This window comes from Triplophysa dalaica, chromosome 15 (assembly GCF_015846415.1).
Source record: "Triplophysa dalaica isolate WHDGS20190420 chromosome 15, ASM1584641v1, whole genome shotgun sequence".
Lineage (NCBI taxonomy): Eukaryota > Metazoa > Chordata > Actinopteri > Cypriniformes > Nemacheilidae > Triplophysa > Triplophysa dalaica.
The window spans coordinates 11,263,937-11,283,575 of NC_079556.1; the positions used below are offsets into that span (position 1 = coordinate 11,263,937).

Below are 19,639 nucleotides of genomic sequence, written 5' to 3' on the forward strand. Positions count from 1 at the left end.
AGAGCTTTTAACTAGAGGATAAAATTAAGACAATATTTAAGGTTTCAGAAGAATGGAACGTTTAGTTTAGAGTGAGACAGAAGAAGAATAAGTGAGGGAGAAAACAGAAAGCAGATGGTCGATTCTAAGGTGATGGCGCCGAGACTGGCTGGCCGTTTAAAATCTAACAAGATCAGTAGTGGTATGATATATACACATATAGAGGCTTGTGATGATGAACTCATTAATGTTTTTTTCACATCTTCACATCAGAGACCAAAATATCTATGCAAATAGATAAGTTCAATTGTGAAAGTTACACAGTTCTTTGAAAGTGTTGAAGTGTTGGTGCTGAAGAGTTAAAGGGACAGTTCGCGAAAAAATGCTGTGGAACAACTTGAGGGTGAGTAAATGAAGACAGAATTTTCATTTGTGGGTGAACTGTTCCTTAAAGTCAACACTGGGAGTGTTAATTGTTTTTCTTTACATATAGTGTAAATACAGTTTTAATTTTTTAATTCTAATAAACATATCAATATGTATAGAAACACAGAGAGAGAGAGAGATTTTGATTTGTATGGAACTTTGCAATTTTGCCTTCACCTCTCTGAGGGAAACTGAGTCTAAGGGGGTATTTGAGGTCACAGCAGATTTGAGACTCTCTCTGTTTAGACGCCCACTTCCTGTCCACCAGACAGATGGGCTATTGGAGGACTGCCTGTCTCCATGACAACCGCTACTGCTTCCGCTAGTTGAAACTAAAAGACACATACACATGCTTTACACAAAGTTGCTTTTATTTGACCTCTCAGAAAATGTGTATTTAACACATAAGAAATATGTCCGACTAACAGTTAAAGGTAAATAACATCTTTACATAGGAGGACGTGCCGTATGCATTAGAAAATAAATCAGACAACTAAAAAGATTCCCTTTGAATAAATAGATCATTTAAAATGATTTTATTTAAAAGAAATTAATCGATATATCATGTTTTAGAAAACGTTTTTCTCTATAAAAAATCCCATCCCAGTATCACAATAAATATATACACAAGTTGTTTGGTACAAAAGATCAATTGGTTGCATTTAGAAAACTCAGAATCAAAAGCTGTACATTTCATTAACAACAGTAGAAAAGGACGTTTATACTCCTAACCTAAACAGGAATAGAAGTTTAAGTGCACACCGAGGTCTGCACTCCTCAAAGTTACGTCAAGGGGCATAATATAATGATGACTGTGTAACTAACTGAAATAAATAATACTTTTGATATCAGGGCCACTTTCAAAGATACTTTCATACTTTGCTTGAATGTTTTGAATGAAACTTGAATACAAAGTTATAAAGGGGATTTAAATATTTATGCGTTAATTTTGCCTTGTTTGTAGAGCATCACAGTTCTTTCACACAAAAACAGAATAAAGATATACTTTATTCTTTTAAACCGTATAAAACAAGCCACCTGCTTTGTTGTTATAAAAAACTGTTTGATATACAGGTATCAATGTGCACATACACACAAACACTGCGTTTGTCACAATGCACCATGTGGAGTTGTTAAAGTGATAGTTTACCCAAAATTAATCATTTACTAACCCTCTTGTCATTTCAAACCTGTATAAACACAAAAGAAGATATTCGGAAGAATGTTGGTAAACGAACAACAATGGTACCCATTGACTTGCATTGGTTTTGTGTCCATACAAAAGAAGTGAATGGGTGCTGCCTTGTTCGGTTACCAACATTCTTCAAAATATCGTCTTTTGTGTTCTACAGAAGAAAGAAAGTCATACAGGTTTGAAATGACAAGAGGGTTAGTAAATGATGACAGAAGTTTCATTTTGTGTTAACTATCACTATAAGCAAGGTATATACTGTATTCACTAAATACTGCTCTGGGTAAATCCAGTGAACCAATGCGTCACCAAACCCATGTAACTATAGCAGTAATGCCGTATAATAATTGCCCAATCGGCCCAAGGATCTCCAGTGCTATAACTTTAAATAAAATCTAACTATAGTAAACTATAGTCAATAACAATTGTGACTACTGTCAGAGTTACAGACCCACTGTTAAAAAGCCAACTGTTTATACTTATTAAAAAAAAAAATGGCTCAAACCCTTCAAGGTATAGTCAGCAGAAACACATAAATTCTCCCTCAATTCATGTACAAAGTACTTTAGGCTCATGGACAAAAAGGTTCTTTGGACTAAAAGATCATGAAGAGATGTACTGTATGGTGTCCTAATAGAGTAGATGGGAAGGTCTCATGTAAACCAGTCATTTAAATCTCAGTCAGCGTCAGCTTTATCATTCCTCCCATTTCTTCCATCTGGATCTGGAAGGTGTCCTCGTTGGAGTAGTGCTTGATGATGTTGTCGTCCATGTTTACCAAGATCCTAAAAAGAACCAGAGTTGGTTGGACGTTACGGCTTAGTTTCGCCTGTGGTTGACTTTTTGATTTAATTTCTGATCAAATGACACATGGGATGGGTGTAATTGTATCTGTTAGTCTTACCCCTTTTTGCATTTCTTGTAGACCTTGCCCATCTTGTCAAGAGGAACTTCATATTTCTCTGCAATCTGGTAGCGAGCAAAGTATTTATATTATTGATTCGTAATTACATAACAATTTGAACATGATGTTTATGATCAGAAAATTGTTGGTGTATCATCTTTGTGTGTTTCGTATCGCAATGGCTCGCAGTATTTGAAAGTATTGTCATGCACACTTCCATTTCTTTTCTTGTTTCCTGTTTATTCCTAAGTGTTTATTTGTCTTGTAAACTCATTTAGTCTTGTATATATACCGTATACCTGTGTGCCCTCTTGTATTGTATCAGATCTCATCCATAGTTGTAATGTGAGCATCTTTCAGTGTCAATTTGGTGTTTTGACAACTTCTTGGATAACTTGTTTTTGTCCTATTCGTTTGGTTAATAAAAGCTGAGATCCTCCAAGATCCTTACATGACAGTATGTAATTACTCTAAGTGCACTTATAAGTCACTGTTCTGTGTGACCGCACCAGAACAGAATGGTCTAAATGTTGCTTAATGCAAACAGGTCATAATAGAACCCAAAACAAATCAATCTTGAGGAGCTCACATTGGTCCTCTCCTCGGAGTAAAATTTCAGGACATTTGGGTGAGTCATGCAATGTAGGCCTACCAATGGAACAGAACGTTTGTGGACCTAAGTAGGATTTCAAGCCAACTAATATCAAAGTTCATCTTATTTTGGTGTACACAAGGTTCAGCGTAATGTGTTTCCAACCCCCTGACATAATCCTAACATTCCCTACCCTCGTAGCTAACTGAGGTGTCGCAATGCAAGTGAAGTCAATCACACACCCTACACCAAAACACGCAAGCTTTTCCAAACCTGCAGCTGGATTCCGTATAGCCCGGGCAAGCTTCTGTGATTGTAAGTTTGATCTGTTTTTAAGTCGAAGCGCAGAGCTCATTGGCAAGCGTGACTTGTTGTGGTGATCGCCTCCTACTTTGTTCAGATTCAAACCCGTATTCATACCAACTTTTAAATCGTTTCTATTAAATCACTGTCCCTACTAAATCACCCTGTCTTATATTGTAATGGCAGGGACTTTTCTGCACTGACCACATGTTATTGTGTGTCTGTTTTTGTTTCTTTTCTGGCTTTTCCCTAGGAGGTGCTGAGCTGCATTAGAATCTGAGCTGTGGGTTTGGATGGGATGTATATTTTTGGGGTGGGAGCTCTCACAGAAAGAGAGTTTGTGTTCATTGTTTTCTGTTTGTAAGGGGTACAGGCGATTCTTTATCAAATAAAAAGATGTTGTTTCTTTATGTGTGTGTGTGTGTGTGTGTGTGTGAGACCATCAATAACCTACCACATGAAAGTGAAAATGAAATGAAAAGAAATGAAAGTAATCAAATGAATGTATGCGAAACTGTAATGCTCAATATGAAGGCTATACAGTAGCTCACTAGTTTTGTGGATCTTTCCCATACACAACTTGTTGGGTGTTCCGAGGGTGTGGCTAATTGGTTTCTGGGGTGTTCTGGGTATTAACTCTAAGAGGTTGGTTACCAGCCCAAGTCAAGAAACCCCCTCAAGTCATTCAATATTCTATTCTGTAGCCTAAAATGCAATTGGCTCTTTAAAAGTTAACTTTACGATAAGAGAAGTTTAAAACTAACCTTTCCTAAACAAGGCATGTAACTTAAAGTGTCAATATTGTCTATAGCGCGGTTTGGGGTTATGTACAGATAATACCTTAAATACCTCATTAATGCTTGTCTATGCATTGCAACAGTAATGGTCAAACTAGATGTGGATGTTTGTTGGGAAGAGCTGAACTTACCGCCTCCACTAGGCCTTTTAGTGTAGGAGTCTTTAACATGAGGGCATCAAACACTTCTTCCGTCTCCTTACGCACATACAGCAAAACTGCAAACACAGAAAGATGTGGTCAGCTCTGATCGCTCATCCACAAACTTCACGCCCAGTTTTCTAGAAACTTAGGTCAGGTCCGCAAACCAAAATACAGCTTTTACCAGAATGTCAAGTTGAACTCATCTGCTGCCAAACTTTAGTGTGGTGGACGTGCATTTGATCTGCCTTGTAACGCATGCTTTTTGTGACCTTGTCCCTCACATGCTGTTCCCTTCAGTTGGGTCCGCTGCCCACGTAAACACCAACGCTGCCCCAAACCCCCTGATCCCCTTTCACCCAAAAACCTATGGAGGTCTGGGCACCAATCCAATCCATTACTAGGAACAGTGAATTTATAGCACGGAGGAAGAGAGATTCTGAGATATAAAGAGCCGACGTGCAAAGACTACTTAAATCACATCCTATAGCAAACCTGAAAGCAAGCGGTATGGCTTTATACAGTACATGTAAACGACACATCAATTCTTTAGGGCTGGTAGATTTTATTGATCTGCGAGTAGATGTTCTATATTTACTATAGTTATATTTGGTTTTCTATCCTTTGGAAAGTATTCTAAGGACAGCCAGAGTAATTCATATGAATTTGCATGATGTAAATCATACAAAACTCTACAGTTATAAGAAAAATGCAATAGTAATGCCCCACCCCTTATATTCATATGAAGTAGCCAGCATGTATTACCGTATTATCAAAGCCAGCGTTTGTAATAATGTTGACAGCACAAGCATTTTGATAATTTTCGCAAAACTTTCATGGCTCCCAGAATACTTTCTTTAATGAGTATACATCAGATACATAAAATGTGAGATAAAAAGACTCTGGTTAAAAAATACAACATTCTAAATAAAGAAAATCTAGTAAAAATAGAGCGTTTGCTTGTTTTTGGATCTGTAAATGCTGTACTGTTTTAGAATATCTTAAACAGCACCCCCTGCTGTATAACAGTGAAAACGTGAAATTCTGAAAAAACGCATTAGGTGTTGTCATAAATGACAGAACAGCTTGTAAATTGCGTGAATGTTGTGTCATGAATTATGGAAAATCTCATCAATGCCGGGGAAATAGTTAAAAACGAAAAACAGGAAGCCCAGCTTTATGCAGACTAGTGTCAGACAAATACTAGCCTTATTTCTAAGGTTTTTTTTACAAATCCCTTATGTAAGTCCTAATGGGTCTGTAAGCGATATCTTTGTTTAAAAATCCAAGCTTCCATATGTTCAATAAATGATCTCAGTAAGACAAGTCACGTACGAATGGATTAAACACAATTCACACAGATGTAAACAGAAATTTGTTCTGCTTGTCTATTATAAATAAGACCCAATGTGTTTTGAATTAGTGTGTTTTTGTGCGTGGTTATTCAAAAACAAGCAAGTACCATTTCACCATGACGGGACCGGTACTATATTGCCAACAAAACTGAAGTAAACAGACCCACACCTACACACGCTAGAACCGTGTCTCATCGAGGGCATGGACAGATGATAAACAGTTCCAGTTAAAACACACCTCTTTTTGGCTCATCCATCCTCGGAAGCTTATTGGGAGGCGTCCCGAACTCTTCCTCGGTGTAAGGTAATCTCTTCATCCCCGAGCTAAGAAACATGAGGGAACAGAGAGTGAGAAGAGCTCAGGAAGTAGAGATTCAAATGATGATGGTAGTTCTAAGAAAACCTTCATCCCCATAGTAAATGAAGGTGTTAACAATACATCATTATCCATGAAACAAACATCACCTGTCCTGGACATTTCCTGGAAACTTTACACAGTGAGGAAAGCTCCAGGGCACAGTTTTGCCTAATTAATGTGCATCTTAACCCTTTTACTTTTAAACAACACTAAGAACGGACAAAAGACAAGAAAGTGTTCTTACCCCTCCTCTGAGTCTTCGGTAGGGAATGGCTGTAATGAGAAGAGAAGACAAAACATTAGCAAAAATTCTCAGCAGAACTTTATTTATCAGTTTTTTTTGCTTACTACAATATTTTTCCATCTACTTCAATATTTTTCCATCTACTTCAATACACCATGCACGTGCATTGACTTTGCACAGTAATTGCTTTGTAGAATGTAATGGTTATTATTTTATTTTTTTATTGTGTGTTTGTGTATGTATAATACGTCTTGTGTAATACCAAACATTTCTGGTGTCTACTTGTTAGAACAAACCACCAAGACAAATTCCTAGTAAGCCCAAATTACAAAAAAGTGGATTCTTATTTTGATTCGCATTAACAAGTGTGAGCCTGTTTAACCCGTCATGATTAATAATGTCTTTGTAATTTCAGACCTTTTTTGCCTGTATGTACATTATATACAAAAGACCCCCAGAGCATAAACAGACCGTTTGTTCAGACGAAAAATGAACAGAACCAATTCAACAGATAGAAGCAGATAGAAGCACCTAAAACCATTAAAGCATCCTTGTAGGGCACTGAAATGGGATAATTTTTCCTGAGACTAGAGCAGTATGTCAAAGTTCATGTTTTGTGTTCTTTTTTTGTGATTTTAGCAAAGAGTAAACAGCCAGGTGGTTTATTTTTGGCAGTGTACACTTTGGGGTTCAATGCCACACGACTAATGATGATCAAAGGTTATGTTTAAGCACGTGTTTAACATCTGCTCCCTGCAGAATAGAGTCATGTGATTTTAGACGTACGGGTGAACAGGTTTTTGAACCAAAGGTGGAAGGTTTAGTTAATAGAATGGTTCTACCTAGAAATTGTACTGATTTAAAATAAGACCAAGGTCTTGGAATCTTTTGAAAAACCGCCAGTGACAGGGGGCTGTCCTGTAGCTCAGAAGGTGGCAAGGCATGTTCGATTTTTAGAGGAAATGTGTATCACTTTGGATAAAGCATATACCAAATGCACTGGAAATTCTGTATATCATTATACAGTTTAACACTATGTATTATTAGCTTGAGTAGTAGTTTATGCAAATAATCAAATTACAGTAGGACACATAAGGCATGTTTTGATTCCTCCATCCACCATGTGTGGGCTTTAAAAAAACATTGCCCTGCCCAGATCCCTGTGTGTTTCATCTGATAACAGCCAAACCCATGCCATAAATGACAGATTTCCCAACAGTAAGAAGTCGCTTTCTTCCTCTCAACTGCCAAATCGTTCTGGTCACCTTGACCCAACAACAATCTGCTGTTCTGTGAAATGTTTCACTAGTCTGTGCATGCTTGTGATAAAGAGCACTAAAATAACTGTCAATATACTGTAATGCCAAGATCTCATATGCAGATAGCAGTATTATGGAAGATAATATTGAATCTAAATTGAACACTAAGCTAATAGCTTTTAAGTATGTAAAGACTTATTTCCAACACTATAAATACACATTTTAGCACCTCATGCATCTTGTGGGAATTGAACCGGTTTAAGCTACAAAATGTCTTTTTACGAGATTTGACCTTACAAATCTAAAAACATAATAGACTTGTCAAAAAGCAAGGACAAATCATCCAAATACAAAGTGGTTTATAAAATATAACTGGATATTTACTAGATCTTCTACTCGATTGATATCTTGATTGATTGACTGATGGATTGATGGGTCAGTTCACTGATTTATCTGACAACAACTTTCTCTTACAATCAGTTGTTGATTTCTACAATATTTCTCAAATCTGCATTTCTGGAAATCACCTCATCATACATTCCTATCATCCCTGTACTGTATAATTGCATGCCTGTTTTGATAAGATTTCCCTAGCTAGTTTAACAAGGTCTTAGGTAGACTGATAAGTGTTCAGGCCGCTTATGCAAAGGTTGCCAGATCATTCCCAGGCAGTAGTAATGCAGGTGCCGTGAAGTTGCTTAGGTCACAATTTTTTCATCATGGCAAAGCACAGAGTGAAGCCATGCAAATACTGGAAAATGAGATGGTTTGCATTAAGTGTCCACTAAATACTTATACAGGAAAACTTTGGCAACAGCCGTTGTATTGTTACACCTCTCACACCACACAAAACCACATGCTTATGTAGGCCTACATTATCTTTCACCTGTTGTACAATATGCATGAGCAGATGTTACATGTTCACTAAAGGATAGGAGCTGCATATCTCCAGATCCAAGATATACAGTCCTATAGAATAAATCATAGCTAATATTAATCAATTTTCTTCACTTTAATCTTTAAAATGTGAAATAAATAACGTTGTTATTGATGTTGTACGTGCTATGCTGTTTACCATACAGTAAAAGCTGCTACTCACATGACGTTGGAAGGTGGAGAAGTGGATGTCGGGGATAAAGAGCACAGGCTGTGTTTCAAAGTCATTCAATGTTTTAAAGATGGTGATGTCACTGCGCTTGTGCAGGAGTGGCACCTTCACATCTGCTCCAACTGTGGAGAAATAAAACAAATACATTGAAAACCTATTCAAGCTTACCTGGAACTCTATTCTTACACTGAGAAGCACCATGGCATCAGTTAATATCTGAAGCAGTGCTTACAGTTTCCTAAAGAAGGGTTGACTTCAGGACACTTGCCCTTCCTGCGGGATTGTTTCCTCTCCTCGTCGCGGATCTTGCGTTCAGCACCCTTATCGCAGAAGACCTTGATCTGGCAGTACGCGCGGTGGATGGGCTTGTTGCTGCGGTTGTTGTAGCTATAGGTGTCGATCTGGATGTTGAGCGGCAGGCCCTTCACTCCCTTCTGAGACGAGAAGTCTGTACTTAGGCAGTTCACGGAGATAAAGATCTGTTGGGAAATAAATTAATTTAGCTTAGGTGTCACTTGAATCGGTTAGAGTTACATGCACTTTTGGGAATAACTTTTATAAACTGTGTGTATATGCAGAAGGTGAAATAAGCATTGGGAAAGGAGAAAGGCAACATTCAGATAATGATGTATTTTGCCATCTGTCTCCCTCTTTTGTATACATGATAGAATTACATCGTTCAAGAACTGTTGCCTATACTGTATATGGCAGTGAATCTTAACAATTGCAAGACCCCAAGCACCATTGTACTTAATATTCCACCCACTTACCTTTTCCATAGAGATATTCCAGAGAAATATGTAGGCTAAATTGGTTGTAGGAAATAACCAAACACTACTGCTAAACTACTACTTTTCAGTTGTCTTAGCTTATTTTTATTTTTGGTTTATTTTATTTAAAATAGTTAAGTCATCATGAGGCCTGTTTGGAAGTTTGTTGAGGCCCCCTAGTGGTTGAGAACCACCATAGCATGATTGGGCAACATTTGAGAATTCAATTTTAATAAATTGATAAATTTGATTTTTTTTAGTTGGTCACAGGATGATTAAACGAATTTGAATTCCAACAGGAAAATATTATCCATCATATTTTATATAATTTTTATATTATATATTTTACATATTTAATTCCATTTAAATTATGTTCAGGCCTAACTTCTGCATTATATTTGCTTTCTCATTGGAAATCTAGGAATGGAGTTAAAATTCACTCTTAATTAAATTATGCATGCTGCACACTCCTTTTATACGATGAATACAGGAATTGTTTGAGAGAAAAGCAATACTATTTGTGTTATACACAACTCTTTGTCATCATGTCTTTTATGATTCCACTTTATTGGCGTAACAAAACGGACATAACTAATTTACATGTATTTACACAGCAACCTATATAATATATTAAGTTGTTAACAAAGGGCCTAAGACAAAATGAGAATTACAAACAAACCTGCGTTCAACAAATATTTGCTTAAGAATAAGCTCATTGTTTGTTATGTCTTACAATGTCCGCTAGGGGGACCCACAACATTGACCATAATAATTACCGTTCCCTTGCAAACATAAAACGGTCTTTCCCTTTCTCTTCTCTGTTATCCTCTTTCTATCTTTCTTTGACATGCTTAAACAATCGTAACCACACCTACATGTTAACATTGCAAACAGACAGCACACAGTATACACTGTGCATACGGATGAGTATCCAGCACCAGGCCTATCTTATGATCTGCATCCTGGTTTTAGCACAACACTCGTGCTTTTTTTATTTAATGTGAATCGTTTACTTTAATGGAAGTAACTTAATAATTCTAGTCAGAGAGATAATAGTGCATCAATTTATGTGTGTCAATTTTGTCTCCTCAATACATAAAACATAATATTAACAAAAGGTTCATCTTCATCATACTTCTTAAATAACCACTGTTGGTTTAATCAAAATTAAGCACATGCAATTCACGATTTGTTACCCAAGACCTCTAAATTATATAGTATTATGTATTTTATAAATATTTTATTAAAAATATTGTTTAAACAGTTATATAAAACAAAAGGCTCGGCCAAAATTTGTCAGAGACAAGGGATTTTGTCAAAATCTGTTTGTCAAAATCTGTTTGTCACTTAGTGATGGGTTTAACCTGACCATTCCTGACACACCTGTCAAACAGGATTCCATCAGTAAGACCTCAATGCTCCCCAAGCAGCGTTTCCTCATTCTTACCGCCAATGTTGGGCGCGTCAACCGAACGTCTCCCCATAACAGCATCAATTTAGTACACAATAGGGCTGAAAGGCCCTAACAATCCAAGAACAAATCCTCAGCGCTACATTCACATGTACACATTGATCCAGCATCTTCAGCTCAACGACTGCATGCTCAGAACTTAAAGTTCACCAAAGAGTGACAATTCCGGCTTCATTTACTCCCCCTCTTGTCATTTCAAACCTGTATGACTTAGTTTCTTCTACAGAACACAAAATAACAGATTTTGAAGAATGTCGATAACCAACAGTGTTGACCCTCTTTAAGGATTTCTCAAAATGTATTTTTTGTGTTCTAAAGAAGAAAGAGTGGATGAATAAATGTTGAGAATTTTTATTTTGGGGGAAATATCCCTTTTAAGCTGCATACTAATAGATGTTGGAAAATAGTCCTGGAAACACCCTTCTCTAGACTTCCTTAGAATTCTTTAGACTTCCTTTTCAATTTGAATGACACCTTATATTCCTTAAAGGATTGTATTGCCTAAATAAAGCCTTTGTATAATTAAAGATTTTAGTGTTGGGTCTATTTTGAGAATAAACCTCAATTTAAATCATACTGAAGGTCATTTCTATTTTAAGATTCTTTATACTATCTACATTTTTTTATAAAGGTCTACATGACCTTTTTATCACCAATTGTATCTTTTGCTGTCTTCCAATAGCTTTTTTAACAGGAAATCCACTTTGCTTTAACCCATATGAATTACTTAAATTAGATGTTAAGAAGCCAGTGGAATTAAAACATTTGAAAAAGCCACCATTTATCTTAGTTCCCAAAATTACCTTTGCCTCCTCGTTGATGTCCCATGTGAATGAAATGGCGTTATATGAAATCTCCTCAATATTGCTGATGGTGTTGAAACTTTCTTTATAATCCGCTGTGAAAGACAAAAACGCTGTGTTCATTTTGTAATAGGAGAGGTAATAATAAGCATGGGAAGGGAATATTGCCTTTGGCTGTTAAATAATCCCAAATCCAGTAGACAAGTAAAACTGACTGTATAGACCACAACTGATGGGCTTTTTAAATAAAAGCAAATTAAAATGAAAGCTAAATGTTTTACATGGCCAGCAAAAGTCAAGATGTTAAAGTTATTTTGATGTAGATTATCATATCATAAACTTTGCAGACAAATTTAACATGTTATGTGATTTCTAAATTTAATTTAAACAGATAGTGAAGAAGCAGCAGCTTACATGTGGTCATGTGGTCAAGGAATATACTTCTTTGCCACATTGTACAGGTGCTATACAAAAAATGAAGACTAAAGAAAAAACAGATCTTCTTCCTTTTAGAGATCCACCTTTTTAAAAATAAGATAATGCTTTACAACACTCATCATTTGATGTGTTGAATGTGGTCCTCACAATTGACATTTGGCTCTCCCATCTTTCAGTCAGGTCTGTTCTATTGTCCCGTCCCCACCTGCATCCCCCATTGCGTCCACTTCAAGTGTCTTTATATAAAGTATGTCTGCTATATGTACTCTTTACTCCACCCCTTACTACACTGGACCCAGAAAAGCGAAAACAATGACTATGATCAAAGCCCCGCTGATTCAGGTGTAACTCACCAATATCAATACATCTCTGTTTGGCGGTGTGTTGTCTGGAGTGCCAATATTTCCAGTGCTTGAGCTGGTCATCTCTGCTTTTCTCTTCTCCAAACACTACCATCACAACACTCTGTAAGAAACATTGTTTTTTCATTAACACACAGATACTATCAAAGAAGTAATAATGTAATAAAAAGTGTCACTTAACAATGTATACATTTAGTAAATATTCTGACTAAACATGTAAAGACATCTTACTATTTATCCCAGGAATGTTAATTGTGAAAGCCATGAAGTGACATATTCTCTTTTTAATAATATATCTATCTCTAGCTCATCTTTTGTAAGTCTTGGAATAATACCATAGGAGTTGTACTCTGTAATATAACATAGGATACACTACCTGTATGTGTGTGTGTAAGAATGTATGTTGATATGTACGTGTATGGGTCCATATGCGTCCTTCTCTGTTTCATTTTACTTTTAAAGCTATTTCAACATTTTGTTCTCATTTTGGATTTGGTTTTTCTTGTACAGCTGCTTTGATGCAATGCAAATTGTAAAAAGGGCTATATATAAATTTGACTTGACTGGCTTACAGGGACGGTTCACTTAAAAAATGAGAATTCTGTCAAAATTGACTAACCCTCGAATTGTTCCAAATTTATTTAAATGTCTTTATTCAGATGAACACAGAGAAAGATATTTGGAAGAATCCTTGTAACCAAACAGTTCTTGGCCACCATTGACTACCACAACAGTTGGAATAATTATAATGGTAGTCAAAAGTGCCCCAGAACGGTTTGCTTTCCTTAAAAGTATTTCTTCAAGATCTTCTATTGTCTTCAAAAGAACAAAGACATTTATAAAGCAGTTTTTCCTACTATGGTACTGGCTGCATGAGAATCAAGTGCTCCAGAGAACGTGTAATATGCAAAAACAACACCCAAAAACAAATATACTCATCTTACCCTGACTTTACAGATGGGGCCATGCAGCAGTTTTCCATTGTCAGTTTCCCTGAGGGTGATGGGATAGAACTGGCCCTTGTTGAGGTACGTCATTGTGCCATCGCCAGACTTCTGTCTGAGGGACTTGGAGGCTTCTAGCGTGTACTCAAAATTGTTCCTAAAAAAAGATTCCTTCTCAATACATACTGTTTTATCCCGACAGTATTTAAGATCAAATAAACACGCATTAGAATTTCCCTGTTTGCAGGTATAAGGAAGTGGCGGCTTGTCATATTTGTTGTAGATTGACTTTCATTTACCCAAAGGCCACGAGCAGCTGTGTATTGAGTATTTAAACTGTTTGTACATCGTCACACTCAGCTGATGTAATTGCAAACTCCCAATTGATCCTTCAAAGAAAAATACTTTTTCTCTAGTTAACGGAAGCAAGGGCCTGCTTACCCAGACACTGTGTCAAAAGCTCCATAGTCCTCCGGCGTGATGGAAGCCATGCGTAACTGGAGATCTCCTGGGAACGAGAACACCTGTAGAGGACAAAAGAGGGGCAAGAGGGCCTGGCTTTAGCGCAAACAACCACCGCACCGCTGCGCTTTCAGTCGGCGAGAGAAAGCCTATTGCTAAGCCAAAGAAAAAAAGAAACGGCTCTCCCAGCTCCCAGTGTGTACGAGCTATCATTTCTAAGGAAATCCTCCCTACAGGTTAAAAAAACAGAGAGGAGGTTGAGAGAGAGGGAATGAGTGCAAAAGAGAGAGGAAAAAAGGCCCTGGCCATTGTGTGAGAGGAAAATACAGCACTTTATTGTGTAAGAGAGACAATAGCATAATGACATGTTAGCTACTATTTTCCGTGTTCAAATAAAAATAGGGAGAGGGCTTGAATGCAACCGTGTCTTTAAATGAGGTATTGTCTGAGGGTGGGAGACAGGAGAGATGGAGAGTGTGAGAACGGGTGCGTGACTCACTTCTGAGGGACCTTCTTTGAAGGATTCGGGGAAGGTCGAGTCTGGGGTGCGCGGCTGTGTGTTGGGGCTGAACTGGTTGTGAGCAAGTTGCCGGTCGAACACCACCGCATGGCTGGCGGGTTCCGAGCAGTGAGGGTTGGGGACCGTGACGGAGAAGCCGTGCGACTGATTCTCGGTTTTCACTGGGTAGTTTGGCACAGCCGCGATGGACACTGTCACAGTAGTGTCGGGTGAGGGGAAAAGGCCTCTCTTATCCTGGACGAGCTGGCCCCCGGGAAGCACAATGTTTAGGGGAACCCCTTTCAAAACCTGGATTCTGTTCTCGGATGATGCCATTGCCGGTTCTTGGAGAGCAGCCATTAGATTCCTATTGTAAGATAAGACCAAAGTATGACGATATAACAAAAGAAGCAAGCATAATAAAATGACTTCATTGACCTTTGTTCTCAATGACCTACACTTAATCCGTATATATAAAAAAATCGCGGCCAACTAGGGTCTCATCATGTCCGTATGGTAAAATCGCTTTCACTATAGCATCTTTGATGAGAGCTTCACCTTTTGTTGGGATCCACATCAGAGCCCAGGACGTCAGTCTTTTGCTGGGACATTGTTCTCTTTTCCCGTGGCACCTGGGGAAAGTAAACAAAACCTGTGTCAGTCTGACCACATCCAATAGCATCAGCTCTACCTCCAATGGCCCATTATATCTGTCTGTGAACATATTTGTTATGCTAGATGGCATTTTGCTGGTAGTATGCAGGTCGGCGATTTGAGAAGTGAAAGCATGTCAGATATTATCACATTTGTTTATTAGTGAGTGGTGGACGCTGTTGTGTATATGACTTTACTTGTTTACAAAGCCTAGGGTTGGGATCTACAACAGAAAGGCCAAAATGAAAAGACAAACATAAACTCCCCCAAATAACTACATAGATAGACAGCAACCTAGAACAATACTATACAAATAAAATTATTATTGTTTTAATGTATATTATAATTATTTATTATTAAATAACTATTATTATGGTTGTTGTTGTTAAAACTAAATTAACTTTATTAACAATACATAGCATGCAATATTATGGATGTATGATGCAACCATCATCCATCCAAGTAGTTTAAGAGACATAATTTATCTGTGGAGTACTGTACTTTTTATTCATCGAAGATTGCAATTTTTAACAACAAGAGATAGTATTTTTTTTCGTACCGCTTACATATCCTCATGTCATTCTAAACCTGTATGACTTTCTCTCTTCTACAGAACCCAAAAGAAGATATTTTGAACAACGTGGGCAGCCAAACAACTTTGACCCCTTGATGTCCAGTGAATGGATACAAAACCACTTAAGACATTCATCAGAATATCTTGTTTTGTATTTTACAGAACAAAGAGTCAGTTACAGGTTTGGATCGACACGATGGTGAATAAATGATGACAGAATGTAAATTTTGGAATTACCTATTCCTTAGTGTTCTAAATTATTTCCATGTGTGATCATCTCCAGGTTTCATACCTTATAGTAGTCGTACAGCAAACCCAGAGCAGCTGCGCTGTCCTCATCTCCGTTGATGCTCATCATGGCTTTGGTGGCCGCCGTGAGTGGGTTCTCCAGAAAGGACTTCCAGGCCTCATCTTCACTCGTGAAAGGCCTCCGCTGGCTGTAAGCCGGATCATTCTGTAGCACGAGCACCGCCCGCTTACTGCGAGAAACATTTTACAAAGAGTCATCAGTGCCGGAACAACAACTGAATAAATCTTTAGGCTAAGGTGGACAAACAGGGTGAGTTGTAAAAACAAAGAGTCACATTGAGCATCAACAGTCTAAAAATGTTTTGTCATTATTGGCGGTGTCAGAGTTGACGGAAGAGCAGACAATTGTGAAAGGGTTTGTTTTATCATCAGGATCTGTGACAAGACCAGCCCAAGTAACAAATCTCTGCACAGACCGCAGCTTCCCGTCCGACAACGTGTTTCACTGGATCTTCCAGTAAGACAACCAGTTAGTTGTCTTTGTTTTGCCATGTCTTGACGGAAGAAGCTCATTTCACAACTCTGTAACAAAGTTCATTAAGAAAACCGGTTTTGGTCTCTTTCCGTCATAATTACCATATTGTCCTATCACCTAGACATAGCTTTCTCACAAGTGCTCTCTGAACCAACGTTTTACATTCATATTTAGGTGATGAGACTACAGAAAAGACAATTTAAAGTCTCTTTAAAGGGAGGAAATAGAGAAGTCAGGTGGGTAGGCCTAAATGTATGCGTTTAAAAATTCATCAAAAGGAGGATTCCGCCATTATATGATATGACATCTGATAATTATGTCAAGTATGTCAAATCATATGTAATGTGTAAACTTAAAAAGTGCTTTTTCGTTGAAATCTAGTACATTTTATGCACTAGGCTACATTACGACTATAGACTGTGTTTTTACTCATTTACCGCCACAGAACACTGTAATAGTCTTTAATCATAGAGTGAATGTATGAAGTGTTGCTATGACAAAACTTTGAGTCCAGCTCATTTAACGCAATGGATTACGAGTAATTCGATAACGAATTGTGCCATTCTTTAACCTTCTCCTTGTTTGATTTTAGCTTTGCAACCCGATAGATCCGTTATCCCGGGACAATAAAATCTGGTGGACACGCAATCCCGCATCTAAAACAAGAGACGCGACCAAGCGCGTAATTACTATGCGTTTGTGCGCACATCAGCCAAACTCCAAACACTGACTGAGAAGAGGTTTATTGTTTTCTCCCGGAATCACCAAGGTCTCACGTTGCTTGAACTATGGTGACAATCGTCAACAAAGTTCGGTTTGGATGTTCTTGGAAAAGCTCCTGATGTGAGTTTACCAACAAAGGAATTGTTTTGTGTAAATAATGACACAGGTAAAGGGAAAACACTTAAGATCGCATTCGATTGTGTTTAGATTAAATTCGATTTGGATGATTTAGTGTACAAAATGTTTAAACACTTTTAAGGCAATTGACAACGCCTAAACAGGTGAACTGTTTCAGTCTCCTCTCGCAAAACATGTTGAACACATTTTTACAAATCATAACATAATCTTATAGTACTAAAATAATTATTTAAACATGTTAACACTTATACCGTATTTTGGCATGCTGTATCTTTAAAAAATGATGACAATTGCAGGCACTCTTTCGTAAAATGTTACCTGTCAAAAGCGCACATAGGATGTTTCCAGCTGTACCTACATTCGCTCCTTTTAAATTATAAATGAAATATAAGACCTTTCGTTTCACATTTACACCCAGTTAGTTTAAAATTGTATTGTGCTTTAAATTGTAAAACCGAGCGCAGAAAAATGAAATGAACTAAAACCACAGGTGTCAATTCTGGAGCGCGGTGCGCTTCGCTCGCGCAGCAGGTGCAGGTACACCTGTGACCGGAGCAGGTCTCAACATGACAGATAGATCCAAAACAGCGTATCCGTGTAGCGGAATCAGCTTTAGCTTGTCTGTCAAACATTTTACCAGAGTTTCTCAGACCTCCAGCCTAAGATCTGATCACTCACGTTCAACGAATTAACCAGTAAAAATTGTATTGGAAATAATGGTTATTTCAGTCTTAAATCCTTATCTCGACGACAACAGAGTTGATCATCCCACCGTGCTAGACTATGGACCTACAGTAATGAACTTACTTGTCATGCTCCTGTGACATCTCTTATGGTCGAACTGGACTTTCTAGTTGGTACTGTAAATCCGATCCGTCTTCTTCTAATGAGAAAAGTTTGCAGGATGGGATGAGGGCTGCGTTAGAATTGCCTGTATGAGAACGGGTTTTGTTGGCTTTTCTCGCTTTTTTGGATATACTGAGAAATTGGGGCCGGTTTTACCTGTGACAGGGCACTGGATTGGATTACACCTAAGAGGAGGAGCTTAACAGGTACATGCAGTTTAACCTTTCAAAAAGCTTGACAGAGAATTGTAGAGAATTAACGGTGCAGTAGACTAGCCTATCAGTTTTTTTCTACTTTAAGAAATAGTCCTACTTTAAATAAACTTCGAATGAGTTTTGAGAATGAGGACAAAACATCATTTGACAGAAGCCTTGACATTTTAATACCTTTTTTTGGGTCTGCATTTACCTAAAATGTTAAGATGGAATTCACAATAGTAACATTATGAGTATAAATGTTTTAGGTTACATAATTTAAACTTTATTTAATTTTCAGTTGGAAACTATGTAATTTGTGGAATTAAAGTAGTGGAAAATCTACTGAAGCCTACTGCTATTTTACTATTATTTTTACGTAAAACGATTAAGATTTTTGCTGCTCTGTGTTACTAGCTTTTGCTACTTACTTATCTTAAAGCTTTGCATTTTAAAAGTGACAAGTTTAAGTTGTTCATTTATTTTTTTTGAAATTATGTTATTACAATTTATCTTTAAATGTATTCTAAAGCCCTCACGTGAGAGCAATGCAAGCAGGAAAACGTATCATCTAATGCTGTAAAATGAGTTTCCATGCAGCAGCTCGATTGCGTAATAATAGATTTATATGCATAATAATATTAGGTGTTGCCGATACACAACATTAACTATCTCACGGGGTACAGGCCTAATTCACCTATTCATGGACAAAACCTAAAAACAGACCTCCTTGAGCGGAGGGCTTTAACAAAATGTATAGGTCGACCTCATTATGTGAGACAAAAATCCATTCATAAAACTAGAATACTAAACTTAATAATCTGTTTCATGCGTATTTGCGTGTCACTGATTTGTGATTGAAATGTAGTCTGATTTTTTTTAAGTGTTAAAAGCATTTTTTATTATTTTTTTTTCCTTATTTTAATTTATTTATTGTATTGTATAGCCTATATAGGGAGAGGTAGGGGAAGCCAGGTCAAACTTAATTCTGTTTCTGTCAAATTGGAACTTGTACATTAAACAGCATATAATAGGCTTTCAGCAAAAAAACTTACAACAAGGTATCTATAAAAATATAAAACAATTATTTTTGACTTAATATCAGCTTGTGGAACTGCCAAAACCTCACGTGACACCTAGCCCCAGACTGTGCCATATCTTCCTATATCCTGCTTTTGTTTGCCAAGACATTCATCAAAAGACATTTCTATATTATGTAAATCCTTACTACATTTACAAGAGGCAGTGTAAGATAAAACAGTAAATAAGAGATAATGGCTTAAAAGATACATGTTTGGGAAAACAATCATCGCTTCTCCT

At 37.3% G+C, this 19,639-nt stretch overlaps 1 protein-coding gene across 3 annotated transcripts; it reads right to left on the reverse strand.

Annotated features, from left to right (window-relative positions):
- Window positions 1–758: 758 nt before the first annotated feature.
- grhl1 (grainyhead-like transcription factor 1) lies at window positions 759–18,258 on the reverse strand. 3 transcript variants are annotated; one of them, XM_056767481.1, is made up of 15 exons: window positions 18,087–18,258; window positions 15,927–16,113; window positions 14,965–15,038; window positions 14,407–14,773; window positions 13,887–13,969; window positions 13,446–13,602; window positions 12,493–12,604; window positions 11,702–11,796; window positions 8,926–9,136; window positions 8,649–8,779; window positions 6,291–6,319; window positions 5,927–6,012; window positions 4,325–4,410; window positions 2,502–2,566; window positions 759–2,382 (listed from the first exon to the last, which is right to left on the reverse strand). In XM_056767481.1, exons 1-15 carry the CDS (start codon window positions 18,104–18,106, stop codon window positions 2,268–2,270), a joined length of 1,818 nt encoding a protein of 605 aa, XP_056623459.1. In that variant the 5' UTR covers window positions 18,107–18,258; the 3' UTR covers window positions 759–2,267. The 3 variants fall into 3 exon arrangements, with proteins under 3 accessions (XP_056623459.1, XP_056623457.1, XP_056623458.1); XM_056767479.1 differs by having other exon boundaries at window positions 8,890–9,136; XM_056767480.1 differs by lacking the exon at window positions 18,087–18,258 and adding an exon at window positions 17,598–18,060 and having other exon boundaries at window positions 8,890–9,136.
- Window positions 18,259–19,639: the final 1,381 nt, after the last annotated feature.